Genomic DNA, 18513 nt, shown 5'->3' on the forward strand with positions numbered 1-18513 from the left:
CCACTATATACGCCTTACGGATCATAAGATATCTTGTCCGTAAGTTTTTTTGGAACTGCACAAATTATGCAATTAATTATGCTAATTACATATTTAGTATGCATGTTCTGTGCCACAAATTTTAATAAGCAAGAAAACAACCAGGTTTCATCACCATACACCTTTTCAGACAAAAAAGTTTCTTCCTGAACATAGTTCAGTTAAGACAAGAACTCCTGCTCACAAATCACTATAGTAATTCATCTTACCAGGTAATCCTCTTGGTCCAACTTCTCCTTTAACTCCTCTAAACCCGTTTGCTCCAGGGCCACCATCCATTGCTTGGTAGACCGGGTAGACCTCTGCCAGGTTACACATCATCACCACGCTGGCCTTTGCGACCAAAAAAACCTCTGTCACCATCACCACCAGGTTGGCCAGGGAAACCTAAAACATGTCCACAAAGAAAGGATGCATATGAAATAACTTTATAAATAATAAAAATAACTTAAATAATAGCTCATACTATTACAAAATATTTAATTTATTTATTTGCCAGTTCTTGGTCTTTTATTGAAGAATTGAATCACTTGAGTATTTTAAACCCCAATCTGACTTTTCAGCCCTGAATTACTTTACCACACATTTACATCATGTTTGTACCTAAAGAACTTATCTCAAAGTGCACACAAAAAATTGCAAACAATTTGTAAATTAATGTAAATTACTATAAATTTATACACAATGTTATTGCAAACAAATATGAGCCGGGTGGCTATCCAATTACAGCAGAATATGATGATCACAAAAAAAAACCTTACCAGGAAGACCAGGGGCACCACGAGCTCCATCTCTTGAATAGCCTTTAAGGCCAGGTTCACCGACTTCTCCTGGAGATCCTCTTCTACCCCGAAATCCCACTGGACCATCATTACCAGTCATTCCTTGCGTACCCGGAAAACCTTCAGGACCAGGGTTTCCAGGCAGTCCTGGATAACCTTTAGGACCATCGCCACCCTAAAACATAAACATGAGTGACATTCAAAGAGTGTATTTATAACCTTTGACCTCTGTAATCAGTGATGGTGCAGTTCAGGCTGATTGACCTTTTCGGTAAATCCCATAAGCCTTTTCGAGTCCACCTGAGAACTCGTCATTTTACGTCACGCCGCTCTGCGCCGATGCGCACATCGTTTATACATCGTTACTGCGCATAGCAAGTCGGCGTGACATAAAATGACGAGTTCTCAGGTGTACTCGCTAAAGGGTTATGGGATTTACCAAAAAAAGGTCAATTGCATATTCTCAACAATCCCATTAATTGGTGAGAAAATTTAAAAAAAAGTACATGGTACTTAAATATTATCCACCCTATCCCTCTGCTCAACTTAGTTGAATTGAATTAATGGCATAAGCAGCTTTTACAAGGCAAAAAAATAAACATTGTCCTATTTCATACATCTATCTTTGCTAATTACAGCCAAAAAACATTTGAAAAAATCATTTTGTGAATAACAGTATTGAAGAGATATAGGGTGGGCATGGGGAGTTGCACGGTGGGCTGGGTTGGGGTGGGCTAGGGTAAATTCACAAGAGGTCATTGAGCAGTTCTTCATCTGATATTGTGTTCCAGGCTAGCTCATTGGGCCTATTTTCTTTGTTTCCTTTTGTATGTATTGTGAAATTTTGCTTTGCTTTTTGATGTATTTTAGCCGAATTTGTAAAATATATAATGAAGACTACGGTGGTTAATTAGATCATGTTATTGTTAGAAGAGTGGACCAGAATGAGTGAACACCAATAAAGATGATTTTCTGCTCTATGCCTGGCTCATACCCAAAGGGAAGACCAAAAAACATAATCACTATGGACCAAAATAGCCTCATCCCATTGACATCCAGTTGCAGAATATGAGTTTTTGTATCCAAATTTTCAGAGGTCATTCAATGAATGTACGAATGTATTGGGTGTTAAAGAAGTGTGCCACGATAGATGAGCATTTTGATGATCCTAGTGAGTACTAAAGGACTGGAAATTTGCCAAGACTGGTTGAGAAAGAGCAAGAATGGTGATGAATGGAGGAACATCCTATCTTTAAACAGGAAGCCCCGCTTGCCCAGTTCTCCACAGAAGAACTGACAATACACATGTTACTTTGATGACAGACAGAACAGAATTTACTTGGATAAATTTAAACCTTGACTAATTCCCCAAGGAACTTGAACCAAAAGTGGGGCTTTCCCTTTAACTGGAACAAGTCTAGGATTGGACATCCATAAGTTGTACAGAAGCAATAGAAATACTTACCTTGTTGCAGGTAAACCTTTAATACCGGTATCACCATCCATACCTATATTTCCTCTCTCACCCTGTTGGATAAAATAACAGTTCAAATTTTGGGTGAAAATCATATATAAGGGTGCGTTTTTCTTCTTTCTTTTCTCTTCTGTCATAATCAATAGCCTATATATAATCAAATATAAGTCTGAAATACAGCGTGAAAATGATCAAAATGGCTCGAAAACAGGCTGAAAATAAAAGAAATGGTGTAAATCTAGACTACAAAAAAGCCTGAATTAAAACTTACATCCCTGACACAGTAACAAGATTACTACTGTTGGGTTTCTTCACTCTTGGAAGACATTCAAGTTATATATATTATTATTATAGGTTTTCATTTATTTATACAGTCACATTCAAATCATGGTGTTTCTCGCATAAATTAATACCATTTAGAACAAGGGGTCATTTGCAAATTAATGGTGATGGTGATCTTGGGGATTTCACACAATCTATAGACCATTTTGTCACATTCACTTCCTGGGGGATTCCCAAAATGATGTTATATTCACTTTACAATCTTGGGGATTTCACACAATCTATAGACCATTTTGTCACATTCACTTCCTGGGGGATTCCCAAAATGATGTTATATTCACTTTACAATCTTGGGGATTTCACACAATCTATAGACCATTTTGTCACATTCACTTCCTGGGGGATTCCCAAAATGATGTTATATTCACTTTACAATCTTGGGGATTTCTAACAAATTGTAAAAGAGTTCAGTCAAATTTTGAAAATATTTTATTATTTTTTTAACACTTACCTTGATACCCTTTCGTCCTGGGATGCCCGGGTTGCCATTTCTGCCTGTGTCACCACGGAAACCAGGTACACCTTGGGTTCCTGGGAAACCATACTCGCCCTAAAAATTTAACATGAAACAAACATGTCAATATAATACATTGGGCTATTCCAGTTAAAATCCACACTACCCCTGTGGAAGATTTTAGAAATATCTTCCACGTACAGGGGGAGTATATATTTCAAATGTAATTGATCAGGATTAATCATTTTGAAACCCATGCTACCCATGTATTATGGCTTTACCTATTGCACCTAGATAAAGAGCCATCATAGATGGTGCAAACTAATATTAATCAGAATTTTTATGAAGTCCGAGCATTTTTAGGGTTTGCCCCTGTGGAACCCCCAAATGTGACCTTCTTGCCTATACCTTGAGAACCATACATCGCACCTAGGTCAAACTATATTTTTTCTGAGTCGTTATGACCAGAGAAATAAACTGAGCTCAAAAAGAAACTTATAATTTTTCACAAAGTCATATCTTGAAATCCTGTCCATCAAATTGAACCAAAATTACACACATATTTACTTCAATACTCTACTCTTAACACATGTCAGTAACCAAGCAGTTATCCAACTGACACAACAACAAAATGCACTGACATGGGACAGCTTCTTGGACCACATTCACAGCCCAGCCCTGTTTCATGAAAAAAGTGTATGAAAAGCAGAAAGCAGCACCGTTTTATCATATGTGCAAGGATCTTGTGTGCATTCTCACAGAATTTTTGTCCTGGGTGCCAAATGTTGGGCTGTGAAAGTGAAGGAAGTCCAGGAAGCTGTCCCATGACAGTGCATTTTGCTGTTGTGTCAGTTGGACAACTGCTTGGTTACTGACATGTGTTTTGAGTAGAGTATTAAGGTAATCATGTGTGTAATTTTGGTTCATTTTGATTGACAGTATTTTAAGATATGACCTTGTGATTCACAAGTTGTAAAAAATTATAAGTTTCTTTTTGAGCTCAGTTTACTTTGGCACGGTTTTTAACATAATCTGAGCAATTTTGAACACTGTATGAAATTTGACCCCTGTTGACCATGACAATTTTTGAAACTTGTTTTGATAAAACCTATTCGTGGGAGAAATTATTGAAAGCGCAGAGTTTTTTGCACAGACACATCCCGTTACACAAACAGACAATGCAGCTAATGTTATATTCCCTCCTTTTGAACTTGCTCAACAGGGATATATGGGATAATAACAAAATAATATGTTGCTTACCCTTGGTCCAGCATGTCCAGGAACTCCTTTTTCTCCACCCATGCCCCTGTCTCCAACATATCCCTGTATCAAACAAATGTATTGTTGGAACATAAAATATTCTTGGTTTGAAAAATTATTACAAAGCTATTACTTTAAAATAAAAAAATACTTTAAATCATATTTAAAAAGCTGTCGACAATTCTTAATAGTGGAGATGTATATGGAAACTGCAACACACCTATTTGATACATGTATGATATCTTTTTGTCAATTATGAAGACTTAATCAAGGCTACTCCTTGAGATGTATATGGAAACATTAGCAACACACTATGTGATACATGTATGATATCTCATCGATTATCAAGACTTAATCAAGGCTACTCCTTGAGATGTATATGGAAACATTAGCAACACACTATGTGATACATGTATGATATCTCATCGATTACGAAGACTTAATCAAGGCTACTCCTTGAGATGTATATGGAAACATTAGCAATACACCTATGTGATACATGTATGATATCTCATCGATTATGAAGACTTAATCAAGGCTACTCCTTGAGACGTATATGGAAACAGTAGCAACACACCTATACGTCATGTATGATATCAATGCTATGACGCTCAATGCAGTAACATACCTTTGTTCCAGGTTCACCATAGTTTCCTTGCATACCCTTTCTCCCACTTTCTCCCTTAAAAAAAAAAAAAAATATACACAATAAGAGACATTTATTTGATATGCATCAAATGAATGATAAGCAGTGTTCTATTACTATTCTAGTCTACTAATTTGTATTAGTTATTAGGCGAGGTTGGGTGTGATACAAATTATATCTAGTTGAGGAGCCTGATACAAACTCCAAGACTAGATACAATTTGTATCACACCCTAAACCGAACCTAGTAACAATTTTATCATACCAATGAGGTACAAAATAAACACAGATATACCTACTAATGAAACGATTTATAAATTTAAAACTATGAATTCACAAAATGAAAGAACCATCCTGTTGGTAGCAGTCAGTGAATTGAAAATCGCTGTGTAAAAAAGACTACAGGGGTGACAAATTGACAAGAAAAAATCTTGCGATGTCCAATTTAGATAAACTCTAAGGTCCGTATGCACAAAAGAGTTAGACTGGGTCTAAAGTTAGACCTGGTCTAAGTGGAATTTAATACCAGGAGAAAGGACATTTTCCTTTACATTTTCTTTTGTTCTTTTGTATTATTTTTGAACTTTGCATTTAAAATTTGCTAGCTACTTTAGGAAGGAAATAAGAGTCAAGGTCCATTCCTGGTGGAACTAAATTCTGCTTAGACCAGGTCTAACTTTAGACCCGGTCTAACTCTTTTGTGCATATGGACCTTAGTGGAATTTTGTCAGAACTCACTTGAATCTGCACTGTGATTATGTGAAATCATAGACTGATTCTGGGTTTTGTCACTGACCTGATACGAGAAGTGAGACGTGCTCAACTGACATGATACGAAATTGATCTAGTCAGTAAAATACGGTGTCTATCCAATGGTATAATAAAACAATATATTGCACTCAATACAAAAAATCTTGTATCACACTCAAAGCCATACAATATTATATGTGACCATCCACCACAACTGAGCCCGGATGTCTCCAGTGCCACTATTGAGATATGCTCCATTGAACTTAACAATAAAAAAGGATTTATTGACTGTTTTATTATAAATTGATTTTTCACTACTTAAATGTCAAGTACTATAGACATGATATACATCATTTTAAAGCTAATTTCAAGCAGAATATTTTGGTTGAATATCTCAAAAATGATCATTGGTGACTTCAGGGCTCAGTTGTGCTGGATGGTCACATATAATTATGACAAACAATTGGCTTGACAAATGGCTAATTTGCAATGCCATGTCACAATATTAAGTGATTCTATTTGTATTTTCATACTTTACCTTATAGCCTTTAGGACCTGGTTCTCCCTTCAAGAGATCAGTCCCTTTTGACCCAGTTGATTCCTTTCCTGGAGTACCCCTACGACCCGCTGGGCCCTTAGCAAAAGAAGAAAAACATATTGTTAGTATCCAAAAGAAATGCTGGCTACATTTACATACATGGTACTTAGATACAAAATTGAATGCCTGAGCGATCAATGGTAAAAAATCTAGCACAATGTCAAATTTGGACTCTTCCATTTCATGAGGCAAAGCCGGGCGAAATGGAATAGTGTAAATTTTACAGAATTTTTAAATTTTACCATTACACAAACATAGGTAGGCGATATTTGTTTTATATAATGATACGAAACCAATTCTGTGAATAGTAAACAAATACCGTACAACCTCGTCTACAAGCATATAGACTGCTTCTGATGAAAGCAAAATGAATCCAGGCGCTATTATGGAGTTTGAGCAAATAAATTACAGCTCCAAGCATATACAAACAAGTATTATTGTAAGACCAATCTATTGTATTTGTATATTTACACATGTATCATGTTAATGTACCTTTCATCAAAAACACTATATATGCTTGCAGACGAGGTTTGCACAAACACTGCTTAATTATTTGTTTGCTTTAATTTGTATTTTTATAACCTAAGATGGGTTCTTTGTATGTTTTTATGTTTTTTGTGTATAATTAATGTTTTGATTATTTAATATACAATTATTATAATTATATGTTACAAGGTGGTACATCGTTTTCAGGCCTCTTGGCCTTGTGATGTACCTGCCTTCATCAATTCTTGTTAATGTGCAATAATTTAATTTACCTCTGCTGTTATATTGTATGCTTTATGAGATTGATGAAAAATAAAAGATTGATTGATTTACAGAATAAACAATAGGAATTTTTATTTTGCCTATCCTCTACCGTGTGATAGACGACAGGCAGGTCCAATATTTTGAGTAGTGATTGGACCTGCCTGTAATCTATCATAGGTAGAGGATAAACAAAATAAAAAATTCCTATCGCTTATTCTCATTCTTAGTCAGTTAAATATTATTTTAATAACTGTAAACAATTTTTTTAAAAGCAAAAACTAAGTTACCGTCATAAAAACTCCCCTCATTATAAAATGAACGAAACTTGTTTACAACTTTACGTATTCTGCAGTTGCGCGTACTGCTAGCGCGTTCGCGTATTCCGCACTAGTCTACGCATCCAGCGCGATACATACGCGCACCTCTACACGAAAGTGTTACGGATTATCAAGGCGCATGATGGCGTGGGGTGCGTCACGGCCTGATAGACGGCACCCAAAATCATGCGATTGTCCAATCAGAAATGTGTCTACGAACTAGACCACTCCCACTGACTAAGAATGATTGATTGTTTGACGGCATAATAGTAAACAAATATTAACTGTCTATGAGTGTGATGGTCGAAATATAATTAATAATTATGAGGTGAAAGCAAGACTGTTTCATTCCACAAGCCAGAATAGCGAGTGGAATGGAACAACACATCTTTCACCAAAGAATATATTTCGACCATTACACAAATTTAAGCCAGTTAATACTTGTTTTATATCACTCATACATAAATTCTATTATTTCAAAATACTTTTTGCAGTAGGAAATATATTTTTTTATCAACATAACACCACAGGGCCGTAGCAAGCGGGGCGGCCGGGGATGCCCTGGCCGCCCCACATTTTGAGAAATTTGTTATGTTTTTCTTTATATATTTACTTCAATTTGGGCATATATTTGTAATTTGGCCGCCCCATATTTGTGATGGCCGCCCCACATTTTTCAACCTTGCTACGGCCTTGTAACACCATATCATGTTTTGCCATATGACATACTTCACATTTTGATGTCCACCTGGTAACTAAATTGGGGAGTCTAAGAGTCCGATACTGTGCCTAGTGATATACAAACCTACGTCACTACTGAACTTGAGGCAAACCCATGTGTAGAGCATTAATATTGATTCAAAGACAATTGGCTAATTTGTTTCCTTATTTGTGAAGATAACACACATATTCCAAATATGGGCTGCCCTAAGGTATGGTTACTTTGTGCAACAGTCTTCTCAATTGCTACATACGGGTGCGAATCCTGGGCAATGACAAAGAATGACAGGAAGATAGATGCATTTGAGATGTGGTGCTATAGGAGGCTGTTGGGAGTATCTTGAAAAGACAAGAAGACAAATATCTGAATAAGATTCGCACAGACTTAAACATCAGAAAGTCCATCATTGACACAAAATTGCGCTACTTTGGCCACATTGTAAGAAAGGATGGTGGAGTTGAGAAGCAGATTCTTCAGGGAGCCGTGGAAGGCCATCGTGGAAGGGGACGTCCATCAACATCTTGGATAAATGATGTGAAGAACGTTTCATCACACAGAATGTATGGTGCAACACGTTTGGTTTTTGATAGAAGTAGATGGCGTACTCTTTGTGAAAACCGAGAGAGAGAGAGAAATGCATGTAATGTACCAGAATTCAAATTATATTTTGGAACAATCAATGTAGTTGATGTTTGATTTCCGGTGACTTGACTCCCGGCGAAAAAATTAATTGCATCTGCTGGCAATACAGTCCTTAGTAATGTCCTTAGTTTGTTTTGAAAATTTTACATATAAAAAGGTCACTTCTTTTTTTTACTTACCTCATCTCCTTTGACTCCTTTGGGTCCCTGTCCTTTAACTCCTTGGTTACCTGGTGGACCAGAGTTACCTGGAAGACCCTGATAGTAAACAAACAAGTCAAAATATACAGAAGCATTAAAGTCTCTTGGATTCAAATGAAACAAAATGAGCATAAATTTGTGTAAACTTGTAAAGTGTTAAAAATTAGGCATGTGACTGTGTTTAAGCTTAAACTTATTATAACACTGATAACATTTTCCCAAACTTTTCTGAATGTTATTCCTAAACTTTTCTGAAGTAGAACTTGGTGTAGGAACTAGAAACTGAATCTGGTATAAACGCCACACAAAACTGCCATATTGGAATTTTCCTCATAGGATTAAAGGCTAAAATATAGCAAAATGTAATGTTAAAATACGAGCTGTTCTTTGAGCAGTATAAAAATGTTTTTTATGTTTGCGATGTTTAAATGTTTTGCTATTGGAATGTACATGAAAATGACATAAAAAACATCTGTAGCTTATACTTAAGTATAAATTGGTCAGAAAATGGATGATTTCATCCTTTCATTATCATTTGTACCCCTTTAACTCTAATACAATGCGACACAAATTTAAAATAGTTAGACAACTTTAAAATGTTTTTTATGTCAAACTTTAAGCCTGGTAATTCATTCAGCATGAAAAAAAAAAATGCCTTCAAGCTGTGCAGGATCAATATGTTAAGCAAATCTAAAACCGTAGGGTCAGGTACACAAAATATCAGGTCAGTGATTTGAGGTTCTCCATTTCCAAACTCCATTTTATGGTAGACTGGAGTTTATGGTAACAATTTGGAGTGATGGTCTCTGATGATATCATGTAAATGTAAATGTGTGTTCCCTCTATTTCCCCTGGTGTAAAAAGATATCTTTATATGAAGAGCTGAGTTGCAAAAGGGCGTACATCCAATAGCTGCCTTTAATTTATTAGTTGCTATTAGCTGCATTGAGTTGAAATTTGCTATAAAGTGAACTTTAGGATAATTTATTGATAACAGCATCAACATTGTTTGAGGGTGATTCTGTTATCAACAAATTATCCTAAAGTACGCTTTCAACTCAAGGCAGCTAATAGTAACTAATAAATTCAACTCAAGGCAGCTATTGGATGTAAGCCCTTTGCAACTCAGCTCTTCATATAATCCTTCAAGACCTACAAACTAAATTCAAGCGTTGTGAATGCACTTTGAATGAAGTAGTTCATTAAATGTCATGGAAATCATGTCCCTGCCTAGCCTTTGCACTATAAGTCCTCTGGCATGCCTAATGCTGGTTTCATACTTTCTGCCGCTTACTGCTGAGTGGCATGACACTTCATCATGCCGCTTGTACTTTCCTAGAAGCGGAGCAGCAGCAGCATGACCAGGCCCGTCACGCAGGATTTTTTTTTTGGGGGTGCTGATTTTGAAAAAGTGGACTTTTTTCCCAAAGGGGGGGGGGCGATTTTGTGAAAAGTGGACTTTTCCCTCAAAATTTGGACCTTTTTTGACCAAAAAACCGTAAAAAACCTGATTTTTTTGCTCGCTAAGCTCGCAAATTCTTACATTTTGGGACTTTTTGTATACTTTTGCAAATTTGGGGAGGTGCGGTCGCACCCCCCCCTGCGTACGGGCCTGAGCATGACTATGAAAGCCAATGTTGCCGCTTGACACCACCAAAAATTGTTTCCTGTTCTTTTTCATCAGAGCAGCTCCGCTCCAGAGTTGACTTGAATCCTAGCGATCTGCTGGGTTCGGGCAAAGTGGTGGAGTGATCGATATATCGACTTGCTGCTGGTCACGGTAGCTTTTCTGGTGTGACTGCGCAGTGAAGCAATACAGAGTGGCAGGAAAGTATGAAACCAGCATAAATCCTTAGATGGATCGAAACATTTACTGATTTAAAGTTCACTTTAAAAATTGCATAATTTTGGTCAAACCAAGCCTTTTCTCTATAACCAAAGGGTGCAGTAAATAAAACATGTAATGCTATTGGAAGACCACAAAACAAAGATAATAGGCATTTGCATGTATATATCAGACAATATGTTCTATCTCTTAATATTAAATGAACTCACCGCTTCACCTGGTGGACCTATGTAGCCTGTGTATCCTTTTGAGCCATGTCGACCTGGGGTACCCTGCAAAATATCAAAAAGCAGACAGAGACTCCATCACAATGTAAATCAAATACTTAAATTATTTTCATTCTACTGCCTATGAATATATTTTGATTTATTAGTAAATAAACTCAAACTAAATGTTCACATTAATATGATTTCCTTTTAGTGCAGAGTTTGTGCATGGTACATGCATTCCACCCGACACCCCAACTCAACAAAAAAGTTGCCAACCATGAGAGTTACCAAATCTTTCAAAGACCCCCTTTGCAATGATTTTTCATCAAATTTACCCCCCTTTTTCATACAAAATCGAGGACAAAACTTGGCCAAAAACAACCCCTTTTTTGTGGTTTTCTATGACTAGAATTTCAAACACCCCTTTTTTTTTAATTTAATTTCAAACACCCCTTTTCAATGACACTAATTATTGCCATAAAATTACCGCATTTCCTCAAGTACCCCTTTTATCCAAATTTCGCGGACAGTGAAAATTAAATACCCCCTATTTTGCTGATTTCACAGTCAAATTTCGCGGACAGTCCAACTTAAATACCCCTATTTTGCCAATTTAGCGGTCCTTGCTACTGGTAAAAAAAACCCTTTTCTGTGCTATTTGGTAACTCTCATGGTTGCCAATTTGGGGTTGAGTAGGGGGGCCAGGACATTCCATAATCAACTTGTACATCTTTTAAAACTAATGCACTGTAGCAATAAAGTAACTCTAAGACTAAGACTTGGAGAATAAAAGTGTTGTTTTTAGCCGCTGTCGTGCATCTATCGTCTCATATAACATGGGTGACATCATTATTTTAAGTGTTTTAAACCAAAAATAATGATGTCGCCTTTATATTCTCATTCTTAATCATTTCAATTCAAATGAAAAATATTAATCATAAGTAAGTGTTCCAAATTTAATCAAATTAAATCCTACATTTTACAAGGTATGTGTCAAATCTTCAAATGGGCATATCCACTTGCAAGTAACACATTTAGATATTCACTGATCTCCAACTAACACTGCCATTATTACTCTATAAATAATATTGGCTGGAACCAATTTCAGAGGCTCGCCTCACTTACCCGATCTCCATTAAGTCCTGGTAGGCCTGGATCACCTCGATCACCATACTCGCCCCAACAAAAGGAGCAGGTTCACCTTTCTGACCAACTCTGCCAGGTTGACCCTGTGATAAGAAATATAAACAAGTGTGTGATTATTTGGTGACAAAAAAACAGACCATATAAACAGAGTTCTTCCTGACTCGTGACTACTGCTGAACTGGCCATTACATAATATTGGGTATTATTTCTATGATGGCACTTAACTAGGTGAAAACAGCAGGATGAAGGGTAGCCGCAGTCTGTGGCCCTCACGGACTTGGCGAGCGCATAGCGCGAGGTGTTCAAACGAGCGTGTGGCGCTAACGCAACTTCTCTGGATAGTGTACTAATAGCAACAGAGCCAGAACGCAACCTCTCTGGAAAGTATACTAATAGCAACAGAGCCCGAAAGTAGTGCTAGATGAAGGGCAAAAATACTAGCAGCAAAATATCACTTTTGATTATACATTGAGCGTGTTTATACTGAGCATACAGCTTCTTTTACCCATTATTTTCTGGGTACAAAATACCGATCATAATTTGATCCACCATTACCCAGCATGTTCCTACTGATACATGTACCAGAAAGCAGTGTCTCACACGACACACAGCATTTTTTTTGTAAACAAGGTATCCTGGTTCTATCCTAAATTTAAATGTCCAAGCATGGAAGCTCATGGTGAAAGCACAATTTAGTGTTTTCGTCAATCCACGGTCCACATGCACCAATATTGCATTAATTTACCAGTGGATCTAGTAATTGGTTATTTATATGATAATTTACAACCAAAATTCATCAACTACAAGGAAGTACAAAAGTAAAGTAATATCCATTTTATATACTTGCAGTCACACATGCTGCCAGTGTAGTGCAGGATCGACTTTATAATATCAGAAAGAAGGAACCTACTATATTAAGCCTAACTGCTATACAAGTAGAATACACTTTGCATTCTTTAGCCATCACGCATGACCTCTGATCCTAACCCAGTAACAGATCACACCACTTGTTTCTACTGCACGGCATGATCCACCTCAGGAGGTGGATCACAATAAGGCGTGTATGACCCGGCAACAGATTACCCACTCATGTTTCTACTGAGCTTGTTACCCGCCAAGACACAGCACGGCAACCGACCCTCAGTAGAAACATGCAGATTGAGCGAGTGGATATAATTCCTTCTTGTGTTGAGCAAAGATTTATTTATAGAGTCATACTACATACATAATAGTTTGTACAATGTTAAAGGATTCAGCTTCAGATTTTACAAGCGATAAAATAGTATAATGAATGTTATTTATCCCATACCTGTGGTCCGGGATCACCGGGTCTGCCATATCCTGGTTGTCCAGCCTCTCCCTGTCAAAGCGGAATGAAAAAGTGGTGAGATCAATATATAAAATGCAAAAATTGTTTATGTGAAGGTGAATGGCTTGGTTTCACCACTGAATGGTTTCTGTGGCATGAGACAGTAACACTGTCACCAAAATTTATAAAATCACCATGATTTGTAAGGTGCTTTGAGGCCTCAGCATAAGGCGTCAAATAAAAGTTAAAATAGTAACTTCATGCTATGTGAAACATCAGTTTTGTGGATAGGTGTGCACCCATGCATGCATGTTGTATCAAACTATAATTTATCATGAAATAAAATATGGTTTCTATAACTTTACTGTTGTGGTACACACAACACAAATATCCTGCATTTTGTAAAACACAAATATCCTGCATTTTGTAAATATTGTCAAATACAAAATTCATGCCATATTCACTGGTTGTCTTGTCAATATTCTCAGTTATTGCACCAACATGTATGTACATGCCTCTGTGGCAAGGTTCAAAGTTAACTCGCTTGGTTGCAGATTTTACTACCTACCATGCTCCCATTGCATCCTGCAATTCCTGCTGGACCAACGGGTCCAGGTCTTCCCAATAATCCTGGATATCCATCAATACCAGCAAAACCAGGAGCACCATCCATACCCTAGAAAAAATAAGAGAGGAAATTTTGTAATAAGAGATGGTACATTGCTTAATCAGAAAAATAATCTTTGTGTTTGAAGATAAGTACTATGTAGGCTATAATAATTTTTTTTCTCTCCTCCTTCAACCATGAATAGCTGGACATCTTTTTAAATGCTTTTCAATTTCCTACAAAATCAGTGATCTTTGTCAGTGCCTAGGGTCTTGTGTTAAGGCTTGTTGTCTTTAAGATTCTTTGAATATCAGAAAACAGCACAAAGGTGACCAAGTGATGATCTTCTTAAGGGTAAGAGATCCAGGTATTTCCACTGAAGATGACTCATAATTTCAGTGATTAATATATATGTCTATCACCTATACCAATTATGGATGACACTTGTCTTAGTCCTCATTCTAAGTGTATAGGAAGTGTGGACCTGATTCTGTCAGCTAGTATCAATTTTGTGCATGAAGATTCTGGAACCCCTGGAATACCTAAAATTGAAAACACTTGCACCTGAGATGTCCTGTGTTGTGACTATCCCATCTTTGGTGTTTGGTTCTTTATTCAATATCAATGCTTTTTGTACCAGCACACTTGTCATTAGTGGTTAAGTCAGCAGGTATTTTGACCTTTGGATGATCTTCAAGAATGCTCATTCCATCCTTAAACTTGAACGATCCTTTCAATGCTGTTGAATATCAAAGACTTCATCACCATTCACAGCAATTTCATTTTGAGTTTTCACATACGTCAGGAACAAATTCCATGACCCCGTGTTCACTTCTGGTAGTACCTCTGAATTGAAGGAAATAGGCTTACTGTGCAGGGTGTCCTGCCCATAAAATTGACCATTTTTGCAGTAATGTTGTGAAGGAACACACTTTCGAATGAGACTAAATTCATGTCCCTGCGACAAAGTAACATACCATGTTCTACAAATTTCTTGACCGCCCCTCAAACTTAGACCCCCAATAGGATTTGTACACAGACCAAACTGCTTTGAATACATTGCACTTTGCTTACCTGATCTCCTTTCTGTCCTCTTTGCCCAGGATCACCCAGATTACCCCTTTCCCCTGGAAAGCCTTGTACACCTGGCCCTCCTCGAACACCACCCTCTCCCTGTGTCCCGTCTGGTCCATTAACACCTGGTAGGCCCTGTGTGCAACAAAAGATATTGAAAATACAAACAATATATTAGATAAGTTGTGTTGTCAGTCTTGTTGATGTCAAAATATACATCTGACACTGAAGTTAGACACATCTGACGTTGAAGTCAGACACATCTGACGTTGAAGTCAGACACATTTGACGAAAATCTCAACCACTCACAAGGACTGGCTGCTCTTGTAGAAATAAAATATTATAAGTTATTGTGAATTCCTGTTGAGAAAACCTATACTTATTTGTGTTGTGTTCAATCTGCCTACTTTCAGTGGTACTGTTATAGTAGTACATTGACATGTTTGCTGCATTTAAAAGTGAACACAAAATACTGTAATAGAAAATATGGAGTATTCATTCAAGGGGTGTACGTCGTCAACATAACAAAATTTCATCAAAAGGAATGCTAATCTTGACTACAAGTTTTGGGGCAAAATATAATTATTGTGGATTTTTGTCTCAAATGAAATAATTAATATCAATTTGTAAAAGTCGTACCTTTTACCTAGGTAAAGATAATGAATACACTGAAAAAAATTTGTGCTAACTCCCAAGCTAATTCTGAAATATAGCCTGTTGAATCACTTTATTTCTTACATTTTGTGAGGCTCATATCTTGACTTTGAAAAATTATATGAATAGTGCTACCTAGGGTGAATTCAACACAATAAGCAGAATCTGGCCTCTGAAACACAAGTATCTCATCTACTTAGATAATATGGCTCTCCTAAAAGACAACTTTACTTTTGTCAATTTAATTTGATGTTATGTGTCTCAAATTGAGAGCAACACTATGTTGATTTTTGAAGTGTCAGTTCTGAATTGTGCGCACTGACCTAATCCCATGGGGCATACACACATGTATGGGGCAATTTTGACCATACCCTGGGGATGCAACCATGTAAATGCACTAATTGCACTCTTAACAGCTCTCAACTTGAGACTACATGTAGTCAAGACTTCATTAAATAACTTAACATCCAAGGGATTTGAAATGTAAAAATGTATACCTCATCTTATGTTCAGACAATTGTTTCAACACCACAGACACCTACTGTCATATGTAATCATGCTAATTGTCAAAAATTCCAGCCACGGTTGGCATTTTACTGATTTCATTTTACTGATTTCATATTGTCTAACCAGCAGTCTATACGTCTGTCTATGTAACATTATTTCTTCATCCAAGAGTGATTCCTCTATTCTAGCCCAGACTTCTTTGTCCTGTCACACTTGTCTGCAATTGTGACGAGACAATAGGAAGTGCTCAAATACCCCAGCTACGTCACTCATAAAACTAACTTTTAATTCATATTTGTATGAATTTGCAGCCAGTTTTGACTTTTTTGAGATGTCTACTCAGCCATATCCATTACTTGTTGCAACAAAACCATAGACTAAGGGGCTGGATGGGATGTGGAGTAAAATAATATCTTAGATACTCCAAATTGGAATAATGTCCATCATTTTGTTATGCACTTTGCAATATATTCAGATATTTATCAATGAAAATAAAGTTATTTGAAAACTTTCTCAAGAATATGAGACTTCTGTAAACTAAAACTGCCAAGCACTTGGTTGCAGATATGTCTTAAAACTTAAATTTCTATGAGGATGAAAAGGAGGGGGGGGTGGGGGGCACAATATCCCATAGATGAAACCCTTTAGCAAAGGTTTTAACAATTACCTTTTGGGGAACAGTTCCCTAGTCCGAAAAGGTTTAAAGATAGGATTAATGGCATTTGATGTTAAAATTAGGGATAAGGTTAGACTTAACAATATAAGGGATATGTTAGGTTACGGCAAGTGTTAGCATTAGCGTTATGGTTAGAATTTGGGATATAATTAGGGTTAGGACTTAACCAGGGTTAGGGTGAAGTTTAGGGGCAAGATTAGGGTAAGGGTTAGGGTTTATAACTAAGTTATTGGGTTTTGTGACTAATGACCCTTTGTACTATCGACCTGTAACCATCATTTCGCACCTGTCCTGTGGCAGTATTCTTCTCACATGTCATTTGTCTGGAGTGTGAATCATCCTTTCAGGATACCAAACAGGTCTAAAATAAACACAGACTGCAGCTGCATAATGACTGTTTCTCATGATCATGTACAAATCAGATCAATAAATGTTGAAAAATCATGTGGTTTTCTAATATTCAGCACAATATATCCAAATCTCAAGATTTATCATTGGCAATTTGGCATGAAATATCTGTCATTAAAATCAAGTATAGATTTTTCATCATTCTGCTGGTCTTCACAGTTGAATTTCATATACTACCCCCTCTATTGTTTATCCTGGTTGAATGCAACAAGGATTTTAAGATCTTCATCATGTTCATGTAGTCTCATGCAAACTTGTTTCATTTTAATGTGGGCTATATCTTCTTAATCAGTGCATTTATTTATTATCAATCAGTTCATAATACAAGAAAACAAATAAACTAACATTTTAACCAACAAGAATCACATGGCACAAAGTATAAAGCAACACCATTTAAAAGTAGAAAATTAATCAAACAATCCTAAAGTCTGTTGTTACAAGCTTTTCTGTACAAGTCAGAGTTTCCAAAAAAAAAATCAGCCGGATCACTGGTCGAATAAGCGAAAAGTCACCCAATTGTTCTGTTAAACATTGGTTCCTATGGGAGATGAAACTACCTAAGTCACCCAATTTTTTTTCTTAACCATTTGTTTCTATGGGACAGGAAATTGTCACAGCCACAGGGAAAATCTTCAAAAATTGCCCAATTGGGCTTCTGAATCCCGGGTTTTGTAACCCTGTTTCTGCATCTTGCATAGCATACACCCTGGGTATACACCCATGGTTTATCACAATAACCTGAAGGCTGCCCCCAATCTGCTACATTAAGTTTACAACCTATTGTACAGATTGCTTATCTGGTTTCCTGTTAGTATTAGGACTTTGTTAATATAATTAAACTAATTATTCAAGGGTTGGCTAACAGGAAATGGCTCCCTGTCAAGTTTATTTCGCTTGTGTGAACTTCTAAAATCTTAGAAAATGTTGACTTTGCTACTTGGTGTCCCGCTATAAACTGGCATACATGTTTCAACTTTCATGCCCAAGGTTTCATGCTTCAGGGATATATCTTGGTGTTTTTAGGAACTTTGAAACTAAAACAGGGATATGATAAAATAATTTTGAGTTGATTGAGGTCCCGGGGGAGTCACTCGCAAACCCAA

The 18513-nt window shown here is 36.8% G+C and overlaps 1 protein-coding gene across 1 annotated transcript in view; it reads right to left on the reverse strand.

Annotated features, from left to right (window-relative positions):
* LOC140154477 (uncharacterized) overlaps positions 1-18513 on the reverse strand; it is a 103426-nt gene that overhangs the window by 46544 nt on the left and 38369 nt on the right. The window contains exons 4-15 of the mRNA XM_072177044.1: positions 15166-15300; positions 14053-14160; positions 13485-13535; positions 12155-12258; positions 11056-11092; positions 8954-9031; positions 6285-6380; positions 4980-5033; positions 4352-4414; positions 3089-3187; positions 796-996; positions 249-426 (exon numbers count right to left, since the gene is read on the reverse strand). Of these exons, the coding sequence (XP_072033145.1) occupies positions 249-426; positions 796-996; positions 3089-3187; positions 4352-4414; positions 4980-5033; positions 6285-6380; positions 8954-9031; positions 11056-11092; positions 12155-12258; positions 13485-13535; positions 14053-14160; positions 15166-15300 (1204 nt within the window). The remainder of the gene's footprint in view (positions 1-248; positions 427-795; positions 997-3088; positions 3188-4351; positions 4415-4979; positions 5034-6284; positions 6381-8953; positions 9032-11055; positions 11093-12154; positions 12259-13484; positions 13536-14052; positions 14161-15165; positions 15301-18513) is intronic.

The sequence above is a fragment of the Amphiura filiformis genome, chromosome 6, assembly GCF_039555335.1.
Source record: "Amphiura filiformis chromosome 6, Afil_fr2py, whole genome shotgun sequence".
NCBI lineage: Eukaryota > Metazoa > Echinodermata > Ophiuroidea > Amphilepidida > Amphiuridae > Amphiura > Amphiura filiformis.